At 41.6% G+C, this 16,561-nt stretch overlaps 1 protein-coding gene across 1 annotated transcript in view; it reads right to left on the bottom strand.

Annotated features, from left to right (window-relative positions):
- Nucleotides 1-16,561, bottom strand: part of abca13 (ATP binding cassette subfamily A member 13) — a 235,128-nt gene that overhangs the window by 111,185 nt on the left and 107,382 nt on the right. The window contains exons 23-28 of the mRNA XM_033049779.1: nt 14,934-15,106; nt 11,304-11,389; nt 7,955-8,076; nt 6,931-7,119; nt 5,132-5,308; nt 3,161-3,341 (exon numbers count right to left, since the gene is read on the bottom strand). Coding sequence (XP_032905670.1) covers nt 3,161-3,341; nt 5,132-5,308; nt 6,931-7,119; nt 7,955-8,076; nt 11,304-11,389; nt 14,934-15,106 — 928 coding nt within the window. The remainder of the gene's footprint in view (nt 1-3,160; nt 3,342-5,131; nt 5,309-6,930; nt 7,120-7,954; nt 8,077-11,303; nt 11,390-14,933; nt 15,107-16,561) is intronic.

Genomic DNA, 16,561 nt, shown 5'->3' with positions numbered 1-16,561 from the left:
AACGTTTATTAATATGCACTGTCCCTAATAAAATCAATTTCAATTTTCAAATTTCAATATCACTCGATTCTTTTCTTCTAGTGCCTCCATTTTTACTTTTTTTATTGTAATAATCTCTCAGTTGGAGGTATCTAAACAAGTCTTAGTTCCGAAGTGCAAATCTATCCTTCAAATCTTGAAAACTTCTTAGGTTTCCATTTTCAGTAACAATACAAAATGCAGTCATTCCTTTCTTCAACCACTCTTTAAATGTTGAGTCATACATCCCTGGTTTAAATTCATTATCCACAGCTATCAATCTTAAAACTTTTTGTCCTTTATTCAGTTAAAGTTGTCTGGTAAGAGTGAACCAGGTTTCTAAAGTAAATATCGTTATTGGATCGATTATATTCCTGATATGTCCAGGAAGCGCTTTTTCTCCCAAGAGTGTTTGGATGTGGAAGTCACGGATATATGTCTCAATCTCTTTCCACCTAGCTATATAGCTGTCCTCACACCAATTAATTAGTGGTCGAAGTTGGGCTGCATAAAAATATCCTAAAATTTGGAAGTGCCATTCCACCTTTGTCCTTTGGCAACTGGAATGTAGTGTATCGAATGCTGGCTTTCTTTCCTCCCCAAAGAAATCTAGATATTATTTTATCCCATTCCGTGAATTGTTTTAATGGTATCCCTATTAGCAGAGATTGAAACAAGTACAATAGCCATGGCTAAATATTCATTTTCACCACATTTATCTTGCTACTAAAATCCATTGGGTAGGTGGACCATCTTTCTATATCCTTTCTTATGTTTTGGTTGATGTGATTATAATTGGCCCCATACAACATTGATATATTTTTTGTTATATGTATCCTTAGGTATTTGATTGATTTTGAATCCCAATTAATATTATATTTTTGCTTGATTTCTTCTGGAGGAGCACAATTAAAGAGGATTGTTTGAGTCCACATATATTTTCATATACCTGCATGGTCATATATTTTCATCACATAAGTATTTAAAAATATATAGGATTTTAAAATGTGGCTTAAATGTATATTAACTTCTAGATTTATGAAGATTTACATTCCATTCTTCAATTTGCACTCAAAATTGCATAAAAAGTTAATTAAACATAATGCTCTTTCTTTCTGGTATGCTGTGCTGAATTTAAACTCACCCAGATTCATGACATTTATTTTAAAGTTTCATAGCTGCTGGATGCTGAGGATCCTGTTGTACTCCCAGCTGATAGGTACAGGCATTGGACAAATAGAAGTTCTTGCCACACAGGTTCGTAATACTTTGTAAGCAATTTTTGTATGAGCTTAGAGGTGAATGTTATTGCTTTCCTGCTGACCACAAATCCAGTGACCAAATGGATACTGAAATCTATAGTCATCATGGCATTGTGATTAAACAAATGTGTGGCCGGGTACTGCAAGTAGATATGTCCTGTCAAAACTGTGGAAGTAAAAGTGCGTCCTTTCAGTAGCCCCTTTCTTCCATTGCACCATATAGTTCCACCTCTGATCATGTGATGCCATCCTATTGTATGTGATTCTCCTCTCTGTAGCCTACATTCACAATGACCATGCAACTATAATATTTTTTTCTTTCGACATCAGTGGTAGAGTTGCTGCCTTACAGTGCATGAGACCCAGGTTTGATCATCACTACAGGTGCTGTCTGTAAGGAGTTTGTACGTTCCCTCCGTAACTGCATGGGTTTTCCTCGGGTGACAATAGACAATAGGTGCAGGAGTACGCCATTCGGCCATTCGAGCCAGCACCGCCAATCACCATGATCATGGCTGATCATCCACATTCAGCACCCCGTTCCTGCCATCTCACCCCTGACTCCGCTATCTTTAAGAGCTCTATATAACCCTCTCTTGATAGCATCCAGAGAATTTGCCTCCACTGCCTTGAGGCAGAGAATTCCACAGATTTACAACTCTCTGGGTAAAAAAGTTTTTTCTCATCTCCGTACTAAATGGCCTACCCCTTATTCTTAAACTGTGGCCCATGGTTCTGGACTCCCCCAAAATCGGAAACATGTTTCCTGCCTCTAGCGTCATAATCTTATATGTTTCAATAAGATCCCCTCTGATCCTTCTGAATTCCAGAGTGTACAAGCCCAGCTGCTCCATTCTATCAACATATGACAATCCCGCCATCCCGGGAATTAACCTAGTGAACCTCAATAGCAAGAATGTTCTTACGCAAATATGGTGACCAAAACTGCACACAATACTCCAGGTGTTGTCTCACTAGGGCCTTGTACAACTGCAGAAGGACCTCTTTGCTCCTATACTCAACTACTCTTGTTATGAAGGCCAACATGCAATTAGCTTTCTTCACTGCCCGCCGTATCAGCATGCTTACTTTCAGTGAGTGATGAACAAGGATCTCTTTGTACTTCCCTTTTCCCCCCAATTTGACACCATTCAGATAATAATCTGCCTTCCTGTTTTTGCCACCAAAGGTGATAACCTCACATTATCCACATTAAACTGCATCTGCCATGCATCCGCCTACTCACCCAACCTGTCCAAGTCATCCTGCATCCTCATAGCATTCTCCTCACAGTTCACACTGCCACCCAGCTTTGTGTCATCTGCAAATTTGCAGATGTTACTGTATCCCCTCATCTAAATCATTGATGGATATTGTAAATAGCTGCGGTCCCAGCACCGAGCCTTGCGGTTCTCCCTTAGTTACTGCCTGCCATTCTGAAAGGGACCTGTTAATCCCTTACTCTTCGTTTCTTGTCTGCCCACCAATTTTCTATCGGGTGCTCCGGTTTCCTCCCACACTCCAAATAAGTTTGTAGCTTGATTGGCTTTGGTAATGATTGTAAATTGTCCCTAGTGTCCAGGGTAGTGCCATTGTACGGGGATCTTTGGTCAGCGCAGACTCGGTTGGCCGATGGGCCTGTTTCTGCGTTGTTTCTCTAAACTAAACTAAGTTAAAGAAGACTAAACTAAACTAATCAGTCTGTTGAATCTGCATTTCTGGTCTCCACAATCCTCAACCATTCATTTTGACCATTGTAAAATTTACTTTTTAACTGAATGAAGTAAAGTCGTTGAATCTGAATATAAAATGTTTTTGCTAACTATACACTATAGGATTTAAATTCTGCTTTATACTTCGTTTTGCTATAGTTTTCTTACTGGTGTTTGTAGGAATCTTGTATTTGATGTAATCTTCCTCAGTGAGCTTCTCAATTGGAGGGAGGTCTGAGAATGGCAAGCCTTCGTCAAATAGTCCGTTTGACTTTGTTTTACATATTCCTTTGAAGATGCCATTTCGAATAGAAGATGGATTATTTGCCAGAGACCTTGCTTGAACAGGCTAAATATTTTGAAAATATTCAAAGTCAGTTACTTTTCACATTATCAGAATAAAAAAACAGCATGGGCAAAAATTATTCTTTTATAAATAATGATATTTCAGTGGGGTTTTTTTGTGAACCATGTTTGACCCTGCAAAATTATATCGGTTATCCTTTGATTTCTAAGTCCATTTTGATTAAAACCTGTTTATTCACCACCAAAAAAGCTTTCTAAACATTAAAACATATTAAATGATGGAAAAATACATATTATCCATTATGAAACAATAGCATTTCTTATCTACAGTAATTCTAGATTTTAAAAAAACACTGGCAAATGCAAGGTAAGAGACAGCAGGTCTAGTCTGGATAATTTCCTGGTTTAGAACTCCCTCTTAAATCTAAAGAGCTACCTAAAAACTATAAATATTCAAAGATTAGAATGAAGAAATAGGGAACTGCAGATATCAAATAACTATGAGATGGAGCACAGGAAGGAGATTGAGAACCTCATATTCTGGTGTCAAGTCAATAACTTTTCTCTCAATGTCAGCAAAACAAACGAATTAGTGATCAACTTCAGGAAGCGAAGTAGTACACATACCCGAGTTTGCCAAAGTAGAGATGGTTAAAAACTTCAAATTCCTAGGAGTCAATATCACCAACAACTTCTCTTGGACCACCCATATTGAAGCAACAACCAAGAAAACACACCAATGCCTCTACGTCCTTAGAAGGCTTAGAAAGTTTGGCATGTCCTCTACAAATCTCACCAACTTCTACAGAAAGCATTTTATCAGGGTGCTTCAGCTTGGTTTGGGAACAGCTCCAAAACCGCAAGAAATTGCAGCAAATTGTGGATGTACTGTAGTCTCGACCATAACAAAAACTAACCTCCCTTCCATTGACTCTATTTATACCTCATGTTGCCTTGGCAAGGCCAACAGCATAATCAAGGATGAGTCACACCCTGGCCACTCCCTCCACCCCCCCTCTAGAGGGTCTGTATAGCCTATTCCTGCTGCTATCTCCTATGTTCTTTATTGGTGATGGGTATGGTCCAAATAAAACTATTAGATATGTGGATCTGAGACGAGAGCAAGGGAGAAATGGAAGTGAAGGTTAAAGCAGGTGTAGTTGGTGGCACGGAGCCTTGAATGATCATTTTTAATCTTACATTGCATATTACCATTTGTGGCAAGACCAACAATTTAATTATTCTCTCGTTATCTTTGTTTTCTTTCCTTTAAGTATTCACCACATTGCAAAATCTAACTAATAGGAGGTGAAGGAATGGTCATTATGGATATCAAATTATCAAATCATGGAATTTGTTTCCATCTTCACAGCATCCACCTGCCAACCTACAGCCCGACCGACCTTTTGCAGCATCCACCAGCGGGCCGACAGCCCGACCGACCCTACGCAGCACTCATCGGCCTGCTGACTGCCCAACGACCCTACGCAGCATCCACCAGCGGGCCGACAGCCCGACCGACCCTTCGCAGCACTCATCGGCCTGCTGACTGCCCAACGACTCTACGCAGCATCCACCAGCCTACCGACAGCCCAATTGGCCCTTTGCCGCACTCATCCGCCTACCGACAGCCCGACCGACCAACCAACCGACCGACTGACTAATCGACCGACTGTCTGACTGACTGATTGACCCCCTAACCCTATCTCCACATTTTCATTTATCATTTTTATTTAACAGTATTTTAAAAAAAACATTTGTTTCTCAAAATTATTAAATATTAAATGTGAAAGATTAACGTAATGTTTTGAAAATCATTAAAGCTTCTTATACCTCATCTATTTCGATAAGAGATGGAAGATTCATGTTCCTGACAGAGTCCAAAAGCTTGGGAACAAGATCCAGGAACTGTAGTGATTGAGAAGCAAGGGCACCAATGTCAGAGAAAATCTCCAGGATACTCTGAATGATTTGATTGGCTTCAGGGCTAATCATCAATGGCAGAAAGGCCTGGCAAAAAAAGCACAATTAATGTTGTATTTTTGAAATCCAAAGCTGCAGAGTGAAAATTCAATGGTGTATTAATATTACTTTTGGAATGCATGAGTTCCATGAATCATATTATGTTTTGTTTGATGTAACAATTTATTATCTATTGTTACTGCCTTTATTCATGTTCTATTTAATATTTTTCATGTTAATTGATTCATTGGAGAGTAATCAATCCAGTTTGGGGCTAAGTGTCCATTGCTAAAGCTGACATAAAACATATGTGATCAAACCTGGAACAATACTGGGTCAAATTATCAGAAACAAACAGTCCAGAATTACAGCTTGTCCAGCTAATTACAGTAGAAGTTTGTTCTGGAGCAGATGCTGAAGGCCCTGTCCCACTTACGTGTTCTTGGCACGCAAATTACGCTACCTCATTGTCGCGTTGAGGAGCACGTGCATCGTATGGCCGCGCGGGGCTGATCCCACTGAGAATCGCGGAGGGGTATGTAGTTGTGCGCGACATCGTGCGGGGCTCCGAAATCTTTGTACCGAACAAAATCTTCGCACGCCAACGGCCTGTCGTGTAACTGACGGCCAACGTGGGACAGGCCCAAGACCCTGGCGCGATGCAATGTCTCACCTCCAACAGCAGCAGAAGCAGGCAAACGATCGCCGAACTCGGCCTGGGGCTCAAGGCTGTGCGGATCCGGTCCGCCCCCACTCCTACTCCCAGAGCGGGGCCAAGAAAATTGAAGATAGACACAAAATGCAGAAGTAACTCAGCGTGACCGACAGCATCTCTGGAGAGAAGCAATGGGTGACGTTTCGGGTCGAGACCCTTCTTTCAGGCTGAAGAGTCTCGACCCGAAACATCACCCATTCCTTCTCTCCTGAGATGCTGCCAGTCCCGGTGAGTTACTCCTGCATTTTGTGTCCATCTTCAAATGACGTCACGCGCTCCAGACGGCTGTGCGGATGCATGAAGTCGCGAGCGACCTTCGCGGGACCGTCGCGCCTCAACGCGACCACGAGGTCACGTAATTAGCATGCCAAGGACACGCAAGTGGGACGGGCGTAAAACCAAATGGCTAGATTTGGAATGCTTAAGTGGTGTTCTTCATGCTGTATTACTAGGTGCAGCAGAATAAATCCATTCAATATGTCAGAAAGAATTGGAAATGTCTTCAGTGACTCTGAATACAAATTCGAACAGGTATGATAGACTGAATATCCTCTTTCTACACTATAAAATTATACGATTCTATGTTCAAACCACATAATTAATTGTGACATGGTATATTCAATGCACCTCTTTTATTTCTGAACTTTGTTAGTTGAAATTATATCTTTGCTGTAATTACCAAAAGATAGGTGTCTAAATGTATCCACGTCATATAACCTTAAAATACAATACTGTTTAAAATGTACCACAGAAAATACAGATTTAACAGTTATTTTGATTTTCTCTTTGACATTGCAAAGACCTACAGAGCTATGTCACCAAAAGCGGCAGGACCTTGTAATATTTACCACAGAACATTACAATTACAAGAATCACAACTCAGATTTCAAAGACATAAAATGATAGGAAGAAAGAAAATATAAACAGTCATGATGGCATAAAATGTTTGCTTTACCTTATAAATGAAGCATCTTACATCCATGCCACGACTGATGGTTAAAATAAATTTATGACGGTCCCGAAATGACAAAGAACATAATTGTGCAGCCACAGCTGATGTATTTACACCAGCTGGAAAGGACAACATTCGAGCTATGTTTTTCTCATCACATCTGTCTGCAGTGGCATGAGTACGAAGAATTAACTGTGAAAAAAATTAAGTTCATCAACAATGATTGGTGAATATCTGAAATTGATTGCAATACAAAGAAGAAATGCAGAGCATAGGGCTATTTGTATTTAGAAACTGGAAGAGCTGTGGAATGGTTCAATATGAATTCCATGGGTAAAAATTGGACCGAAGTCTGGACATAGAGATCTTACTAGTTTCATTTAATTTATTCCCACGCCAATTATAAAGTTCATAACACTATTTTAATTTGACTGCAACATGTTCAATTGCTTGTGTACTCGCAGCAAGTTTTAGATATCACTAGAAATAAATGTTTCCTCCAAGAAGCAACTATAACTCATTCTTTTGTTTCCTGCACAAAATTACAAAACTTCTGGAGGGGAACTTTTGATATCTTTTCCAAAATACTTAAAACTAAATTGGATCCCGACATAAAACTGATCACACTAGGTATGTCAGAGGCCTGTTCTGAGCTAACGATATTTCAAAGAAGTTTTCTTAACTATGGCCTAATAACGGCAAAAAAATTAATACATAAATTTTGGAAACAGACAACAGTCCCTACAGTGAGGATGTGGATCACAAACATGTCCGAGACATTACATTTGGAAAATATTAGGCTTGGCTTGGTGGAAAAACCAGATCAATTTCTTAAGACATGGACACCCTTTACCGAATTCTTACAACAATAGCATGGTGCAACACAATGTTTATAAAATGTTACCTGCTTATGGGCAGAAATGAGCAGGATTGATCACAATTTTTTTATACAGTTAACTCCAGGTAGGTAGACTGAAAATAGTGTTGATAGATAGAGTCGCAAGATGGATAATCTCTGGAGACTTACCTCTGAAAGACTGACGTTTGCCCTCAGTAATGCATCAATGGTTTCAAATGAAATGTTGCTGATCTGCTGCAACTGTGTTTTCAGAGTAGTGATGTTTTGCACACAACTCTCTATGTGTAAATCTATTCAACAAAATCGTGGACAAATTGAATAAACATTGTGCGAGATTACAAAAATAAATGATATACAAAAAGATATAAATACAAATGGCACTTACAAAGTGACAGAAAACCAAAAATATTGGCTTTTGCAATAGATTTCACTGGTCCAAACAATAGATTATTGGTCTCAGCAATACCCTTTATGTACTTCATACACATCTGCACACTTACTACAATTTAAATTTCATGGATAGCAAAATTTGTGATGTTGTCAAAATATTAACTATTTGAAGATTTTTGCAATAACATTAGACATAGTTTGGCCGCAAATATTTAAGCATTATAACTGTGATCCTTCAAACTACTGATAAGTAAAATGGGAAACAAATGAATCTGCATTAATGGTTCATAAAAAAACTAATGTCTTTTGCTATTATTAATGCTTGACAATAACACTACTGAGACATAAAATATTCATTTTGTAATTTTGATTATGATTCTTTTCTTATGATCAAAACATTTCCATTAATGATTATCCTGAATCTCCCAGATCCTCTTTAGTGGAGCTTTGCTTGTATTTAACATTATCATTTGATAGAGACACCTATTTTGATCACAAAATGACTCACTATCCAAAAGATACAAAGTGATATCAAGATATATATTGTATGCTTTGGATACCACTGTTTTGTTGCAGAGGTTCTCTCCATTAGCACATCATACACAAGCAAGAGTCAATAGTACAATCCAAAATGTCAAGATCAATGTGGTGCAGATTGTTATTGGTATTAATTTAATACTGTCACGTGTATCAAGATCAGCCCTGTAAAAGGTTGCTTTCTCTGTCCCCTAATATACTCCCAATCATACTTTCATGTACACTGATGTCTGCACGACCGAATTCTGCTCTAATTCCACTTGCAACTCTGTAGATTTATACTGTGGTGGGCTGGATCCGGAAGTGGCGGCACCGCCCTGGCAGCAGCGGCTCGCCTGCAGTCCGTTTGTTTTTCCTTTTTTGTGTTGTTTTTGTTTTGTTTTGTCTAGTTAAGTTTTTGGTTTTTAGGTTGTGTTTATGTGGGGGGGGGGGGGGGGTTGAAACGGGGCTTGCTGTCTCTCCCTTCGGGGGAATGCGACTTTTTTGTTGTATCCCCCTTCTCTGCCTCCGTCTGCGCTGAGGCCTAATGGTGGAGCTGGCGACCTCGAGACTCCGGAGGCAGAGCCAGTCAGGACTTGCCCTGGGCTCGCTCCCATGAGGGCGGTCCGGCTCGGGGCTGGAACGGCGCTCCCGTGAGGGGCTGTGACGCTCCCGTGAGGGCGGCCTGGCGTGGGGCTGAGACTCTCCCGTGAGGGGCTGTGGCGCTCCCGTCGGAGCGGCCCAGCTCGAGGGTGGAATGGCGCTTCCATCGGTGCGGCCCAGCTCGAGGGTGGAATGGCGCTCCCGTCGGGGCGGCCCAGCTCGAGGGAGGTACGGCGCTCCCGTCGGAGCAGCCCAGCTCGAGGGTGGTATGGCGCTCCCATCGGAGCGGCCCAGCTCGAGGGAGGTACGGCGCTCCCGTCGGAGCGGCCCAGCTCGAGGGTGGTATGGCGCTCCCGTCAGAGTGGCCCAGCTCGAAGGAGGTACGGCGCTCCCGTCGGAGCGGCCCATTTCGAGGGAGGAACGGCACTCACGTGAGGGTGATCCGGCTCGGGGCTGGAACGGTGCTCCGGTGGCTGGGACGGCGTTCTGGCGGCTATGACCTGAGTCCGGGGTTCAGCCGCGGGCCAGCGGCTGCGTCCGCTGGACTGGAGGGCGGCAGCTTCGACCACCCCCGGGCCGCGGTGTTTGAACCGGCCCGTTTGCGGGGTTCGGTGAGCCGCGGGACTGTTTGTACCATCGCCCGGTGGGGTATCGCCTCAGCGCAGAGGGAGAAGAGGAGGGAAGAGACTGCAGCCCTAAGATTTTTGCCTCCACCACAGTGAGGAGGTGCTTGGAGGACTCACTGTGGTGGATGTTAATTTGTGTTTATTGTTGTTTATTATTGTATGTATGACTGCAGGCACGAAATTTCGTTCAGACCGTAAGGTCTGAATGACAATAAAGGTAATTCTAATTCTAATTCTGGAACACAAACAATGATGAGACAGAGTACAGGAAGGAGGCCGAGAGTTTAGTAACATGGTGTCAGGACAACAATGTCTCCCTCAATGTCAGCCAATATAATCAAGGACCTTTCTCAACCTCGATCATTCCTTCTTCTCCCTGCTTCTGTCAGGCTGAAAGTACAAAAGCTTGAAAGTATGTTCCACCTAACTCAGCAACACCTTCTTCCCCACAGTATCAGACTTCTGAATTGTCATTCCATAAGCAAGGGCACAGTCCTGATTCTCCAATCTACCTCATTGCGGGCATTGTACTTTTTCTCTTGAACTGTTACTGGAAATGCAGAAAACTATATTCTGAATTCTGGTATCTTTCTCTTCACTTTATCTTTTGTACCTGTGTTTACCTGGATTGTATTCATGTATAGTATATGGGGTTTTTTGGATAGCATGCAAACAAGCCTTTCACTGTAGCACTGTACATGAGACAATAACAAATCTAAACCTATTACTAGTTTTGTAATTAATTCTATCACGTATTACTAATAAACATTACATTGTTCAGCAAAACTTTCTGAATTACACGAACAATAAAGAAAAATGAAGGTAGAAATTGAATTTGTCAATTATAGAAAACAAAATAAGATTAGGAAAGATAGATGGAATTAAGAGAAATATATAAGAGCAAAAAGGTTAAACTTTAAAAAAAAATCTTGGGCACTATTTAATTTCAGATGTACTGGGTTACATTTTAGCGCAAGGTTGTATGGCAGTAATTATCACAATATTTCATTAGATAGTAACAATGTGTTTTTAATTACAATCTGGTGGTTAAGGACCACAGCATCATCCCATTGGATTTCCACACATAACTATATCCATCTATATCCAATTCATGCCCAATTTCCGCTGCTATAGACTGGTGGCAGCGTATTCTATGCCATGTCAAAATGTCAGCTCAAAAACTGTTTTCACCTCAAGGTTCTTGATCTAACCAGAGATGAACTTCCAAGCAATGAAATATCTGCCCAATTTCATTCCAATAAAATGAACAATTTTGCCATTAATACTCGTGCAAATTTGTGGCCATTATTTAACAGGTAATTGCTGAATATAACCTTTCCTAACAGATAGTATCAATTCAATGAAGGTCATAGAAATATTACCTTGAAAAGTTCCAAGGTTTTCAAGTGCTATCATAGTGGAACTATTTGTTGATAGTTGGCCAAGGGTTCTAACAGCATATTTAAATCTGGAAAGAAGAAACATGGGAAATTTAGTTTAGTTTAGTTTAAAAATTCAGTGCAAAACAGTGTCCACCGAGTCCGTGCCGACCAGCAATCCCCGCACACTAACGTAATCCTACGCTCACTAGAGACAATTTACAATTATACCAAGCCAATTAACTTACAAACCTGTACATCTTTGGAGCAAAGGAGTACTTTGTTTTGTGCAAAATTTGATCCCTAAAATGCCTTTAACACTAAATACTAAAAGTATAAATACTAAAAATATTGTATAATATTAACAAACCTTATATGAGCCTATTACTATAAGGTGAAACCTGTAGGAACATAAACTATCATCTGCATTTTCATTTTTTTTACAATCACATGACTTGTAAATTACGAGATGTCTTTTGCAGCATTAGGAAGCGAGTCTTAGCCTATGAATATATCTGATTATACTCTCTCCTGTTGGAAAAGGTTATTGTTGAACATCTGTATTGTACAAAAATGACATGTTGTAGTAGCTCAGATCCTGATAGCCATCATCCTTCACTGAAGAAGGGTCTCGACCTGAAACATCATCCATTCCTTCTTGCCAGAGATGCTGCCTGTCCTGCTGAGTTACTACAACCCTTTGTGTCTATCTTTGGTTGAAACCAGCATCTGCAGTTCCTTTCTACACATCCTCCTCCGTCTCCTCCTCCTCCTCTTCTTCAGATGCTGTTTCTTTTGCTTGAGGCCCTCAGGCAACTACTATGCTTGCCTCTTTAGTAGGTTTTGCTGTCAGCACCAGACAATGACATTGAAGCCCCTTAATAGCTCAGTACTGAAGCTCAAGTCCTGAGTGGTGCAGGCAGTGATATCCCTTGGAGCAGACCAGTAATAGTCTACACTAAACTCCTTGCACAGTAGCATTCATTGTCGATGTGATGTATTGAAAAATGCACATGATACAGAAGGTAACAATGAAGTTATACCCTTACTTTCTCCCATCAGGTAACAGTGGCCCCAGAAAGACAATACGCAATCATAACTGCCTTAGAATGAAAAGTTATTCAAGCTCTCCAGCACTGAGACACTGATAATGAGGAAAACTAACTTATAATTGAACATGACCTGACATGACCTGAGCGATGAAGCTCTTGCAATTCAGAGAAAGAAATAGTTCAAAAAGAGGAGATGAAGGTCACCTGGAAACAGCAGACCTCTTAGCTTAGCATCTGATGGAATCAAATATGTTAGAATCTATTATTGAAGACATTATTGCTGGGCCCTTGGAAAAGTTCAAATTGATTAGGCAAAGTCAACGTGGCTTTGTAAAAGGGAAATTACGTTTGATTATGTGTCGATTTTGGTTGCATATTTTACATTGGCACTGGTAACATTCTGCAAGCAAGTCAGTTGCTTACCTTTCAATCTAATTAGCTGGGTATACAGTATATATTGAAGCTAGGTGCACAACATATATTTCACAGTTAAATTCTATTTTCCCAAAGACTCTTTTTAAATTTCCATTATTTTTACTTAATTTAGTTCAGTAAAATACAAGGTAAAATCAATCTTGTCTCACAAGCAACTGACAAGTATCACATTATAAAAATATGCAGTATATAGTTTGGAGATGCTATGCCAACAGCAGTTACTAGAACTGCAGTGGTTTCCATAAACTTCACATAAAAATTCCTTATATTGCGTCTGGTTTGCAATTGTAGGTTGACTGTGTAATAAGAGTCATGGCCAGTCATCTGTCTCTCATCGTGTTCACAAGGTTCGCGTGTCGTATGAACACTTATTTAATATTAATACAAAAGCGATGGCTGCCAAGTGAAGTCTAGCTCTGTCGTCTGCTGCACTCCATCACCTGACCACCCAGATCAGCGTTGATTGGTCGGCCCAGATTACGCCAGCTCACACGAGATCGCGAGCTCGACAATCAAAGGTTCGAGACCAAAGTGGCTCGGCCACAAGATAGCGTCAAATGACCCCCCCCCCCCCCCCCCCAGAGAACCGTAGTATTGGAGGTGGTTAGGCTGTTGAGTGAGGTGACCTGATCTTGTATACGTGTCTCCTGTGTTCGGGGTTGCAGCTGGTTGAGTTGAGGGCGGGTTTGGTTGTGATGGTGGACACCCTCTGCGGCAGGGTTGTGCCACCTGCACTGGTTGGTCAATGTCCAAGTGTCCACGGAGCCAGACTCCTGTCTGCTACTCGTCTTGATGATGAAAGCCGTGGCATCATTTTGTAGTACTCGTAAGGCTTTTGCAGTGGTGTGTGGTGAGAATCTCAGTGATGGTAAAGGCCCGCTTGAAGGGACAGGAGTTGAAGTTGAGCGGAATCGTGTGGACCCCGTATGTTGTGATGTTGCTGCTGTTGCTGGCGGTCAGGGGAGGCCCCTTCTTTCCGGAACAAGTGTCGGTGCCAGAGGGAGGCAAAACACTGACCTCTGCTCCCGTGTCAACAAGAAAACGCCGCCCCGAATGACGATCCCAGGTGTAGAGGAGGCGATGTTTTTGGCTGGCCGCAGTTGCCACTACCAATGGCCGGCCAGGGCGTTTCCCAGATGTGTGCAGGGTGGACGGCATTGGCAGGCCTCAGAGCCCCACCTTTGGTGTTAGTGGCACCACTTGTTCCCGCTGGCGCTGTTCGTGGCGCACGTCAATGCTTCTTCTTCCATGGAGGCTGGGACCGCACATATGACCTGCCAAGGCACAGCCGCCACCCGATTGATGGTGGCTCCACCCTGCTGTTTGGCCTGCACAGCACATCCGCATGGGCTGCCAGCCATCAGGGGCCGGTGACATCGTCATCCGCGAGGAGCAGGCAGATGTCCTCAGGCATCTACTCGAGGAAGATCTATTTGAAAAGGAGGCAAGTATTGTGTCCATCCAGCAGGGCAGCATTTTGTTGATTAGCATGGATGGTTTGCGGTCTCCTAGGCCAACCATCTGCAGGAGTTTTGCCGCCCTGTTGCTACAACTGAGACCGAATGTGTCCTTGAGGAGCGTCTTGATCTCTTCATACTTGTTGTCGGCTGGTGCCTCGCGAAGGTAATCAATGAGGTGCCTGGCGGTTTCCTGGTCCAGCGCACTGACCACGTAGTAGTACACATTGGCAGTTATCTGGCGGATGTGGAATTGGGCTTCAGCTTGTTCAAACCACACTTGGGGCTGTGATGTCCAGAAGGTGGGCATTTTGAGTGCAACTGTGTTTTGCTGATCTGGGTTGTCTCCTTCAAGCATGATGAAATCCAAAACTGGCTATTTTGGATCGTTGGGGTCACCACTGAAGTGGTTCACGTGTGATATGAACACTTATTTAATATTAGTGCAAAAGCGATGGCTGTCAAGTGAAGTCTAGCTCTGTCGTCTGCTGGACCCCATCACCTGACCACCTAGATCGGCGTTGATTGGTCGGCGCAGTTCATGCCAGTTGACGCGACATCTCGAGCTCCACAAACAAAGGTTCAAGACCAAAGTGGCTCGGCCACAAGATGGCGCCACAAGTGATACTTAATATAGATTAAACAACCTTGTACATATTCTAGAGAAGAGAACTAGATGCAGAAGTTACCTTTCATACAGCTGTTTGGTCAGTGATGGAGTTACGTCACATTGGCAGTTTTGGTTCATCAGTGCATTCTCTATTCTTTGCTTTGTCTGATTAGAGGCAATTTGCACTTGCTTGTAATAATTAAAATAACTCTCACAGTCATTCTGTGTTGGAGTGGAAACTTCATCGATAACCTAAACAGTGAAAGTTCACATAATCCAGCAAAATTAGTACAAAAATTATTAACAAAAATATCGATCGATTATCATAGCAATCAATGCACAGCAACCATAAAACCATGTGTTAAAAATAAGCTTTGGATATGTTACAGAAATTAAAAGAGAAACTCTAAGGACAGAAAAAATAAGTTTAATTCGTGATAGCAATAGTTCTTTCTATTTATATTATTTACCTATCTTCACTGTTTTTGACAATCTACAACCTCGCAAAAGCAGCACATTAGCACTATAATTACATCTTATGCCGAATGAATGGAAAAAAATATCAACCTAATCAACCGAACAGGAAGCAAACACAAGGAAGATTCATTTAAATTTCTCATAAAATAGGTGATTATACAGATTCTGCTTTGAATATAACTATTAGGAATAATTATATTTATGTAAACTTTCTTTGTCACATTACTTAAGAAAATACATTTCTATTTTGATAAATGTTACCCCATTCATGAAAGGCCAATTTAGTATGCTACAACAAAATCCAGGCAAATTTCAGCATTGGAACTAAAGGCAGAGATGGAAGGTAATGAATCTCTCATCAGGCCGAGAAGATAAAACTAATTTGATACAGAAGGCAGAAGAAAATACTTTCTGAGAAGTTGAATAAATTAAATATGTGTCAGGAATTAGACCGAGTCAAGTATAATTTTAATCCGTCAGAAGAAAGCACTCCTTGTTCCATCCCCGCATCCACATTCATGGAAGTATTCACTTTCCACCTTGTCAACTGTGGCTTCCTCTTCTCCCACTGTAGCTAAAGCTCCACCCCTCCTCCAGTCCAATATCTGGCCTCCCTTCATCCCACATTGACACCTCTTTGCTCCCAAACACCAGACCCTGCTACCATCTTGTCATACTTTCTCACTCTTTCTCCTCCTGGTAATCTCGCATCTTACTCTGTGATCTTTCTGCCACTCATTTTCTAACCTAACTGCCATCCAATTTGGCCAAATGCTAAAGTAAAATAAAGAAAAATGCATAATGGAATTGGGCACTTAGAACAAAGAACAGTACAGCACAGGAATAGGACCTTCAGCCCACAATGTCTGAGCCAAACTTGATGCCATGATAACCTAAACTCATCTGCCTGTGCATGATCCATACCCCTCCATTCCCTGAATATCCATGTGCCTATCTAAAAGCCTCTTAAATGCCGCTATGGTATCTGCCTCCACCATCACCCCTGACAGTGGGTTCCAGGCACCCACCACTTCTGTATAGAAAACCTGCAATGCAAACCTCCATTAAATGTTGTCGCTTACACCTTAAATCTATGCCCTTGTGTCTTTGACATTTCAACCCTGGTAAAAGGTTCTGTCTGTCTATCCCATCCATGCCTTTTTTCATATACTGTCAGGTATCCCATCAACCTCTAGCATTCCAGAGAAAACAATCCAAGACTGTCCAATC

The sequence above is a fragment of the Amblyraja radiata genome, chromosome 2 (assembly GCF_010909765.2).
Source record: "Amblyraja radiata isolate CabotCenter1 chromosome 2, sAmbRad1.1.pri, whole genome shotgun sequence".
Classification (NCBI taxonomy): Eukaryota; Metazoa; Chordata; class Chondrichthyes; order Rajiformes; family Rajidae; genus Amblyraja; species Amblyraja radiata.
This window is presented reverse-complemented; position numbering and strand designations above follow the sequence as displayed.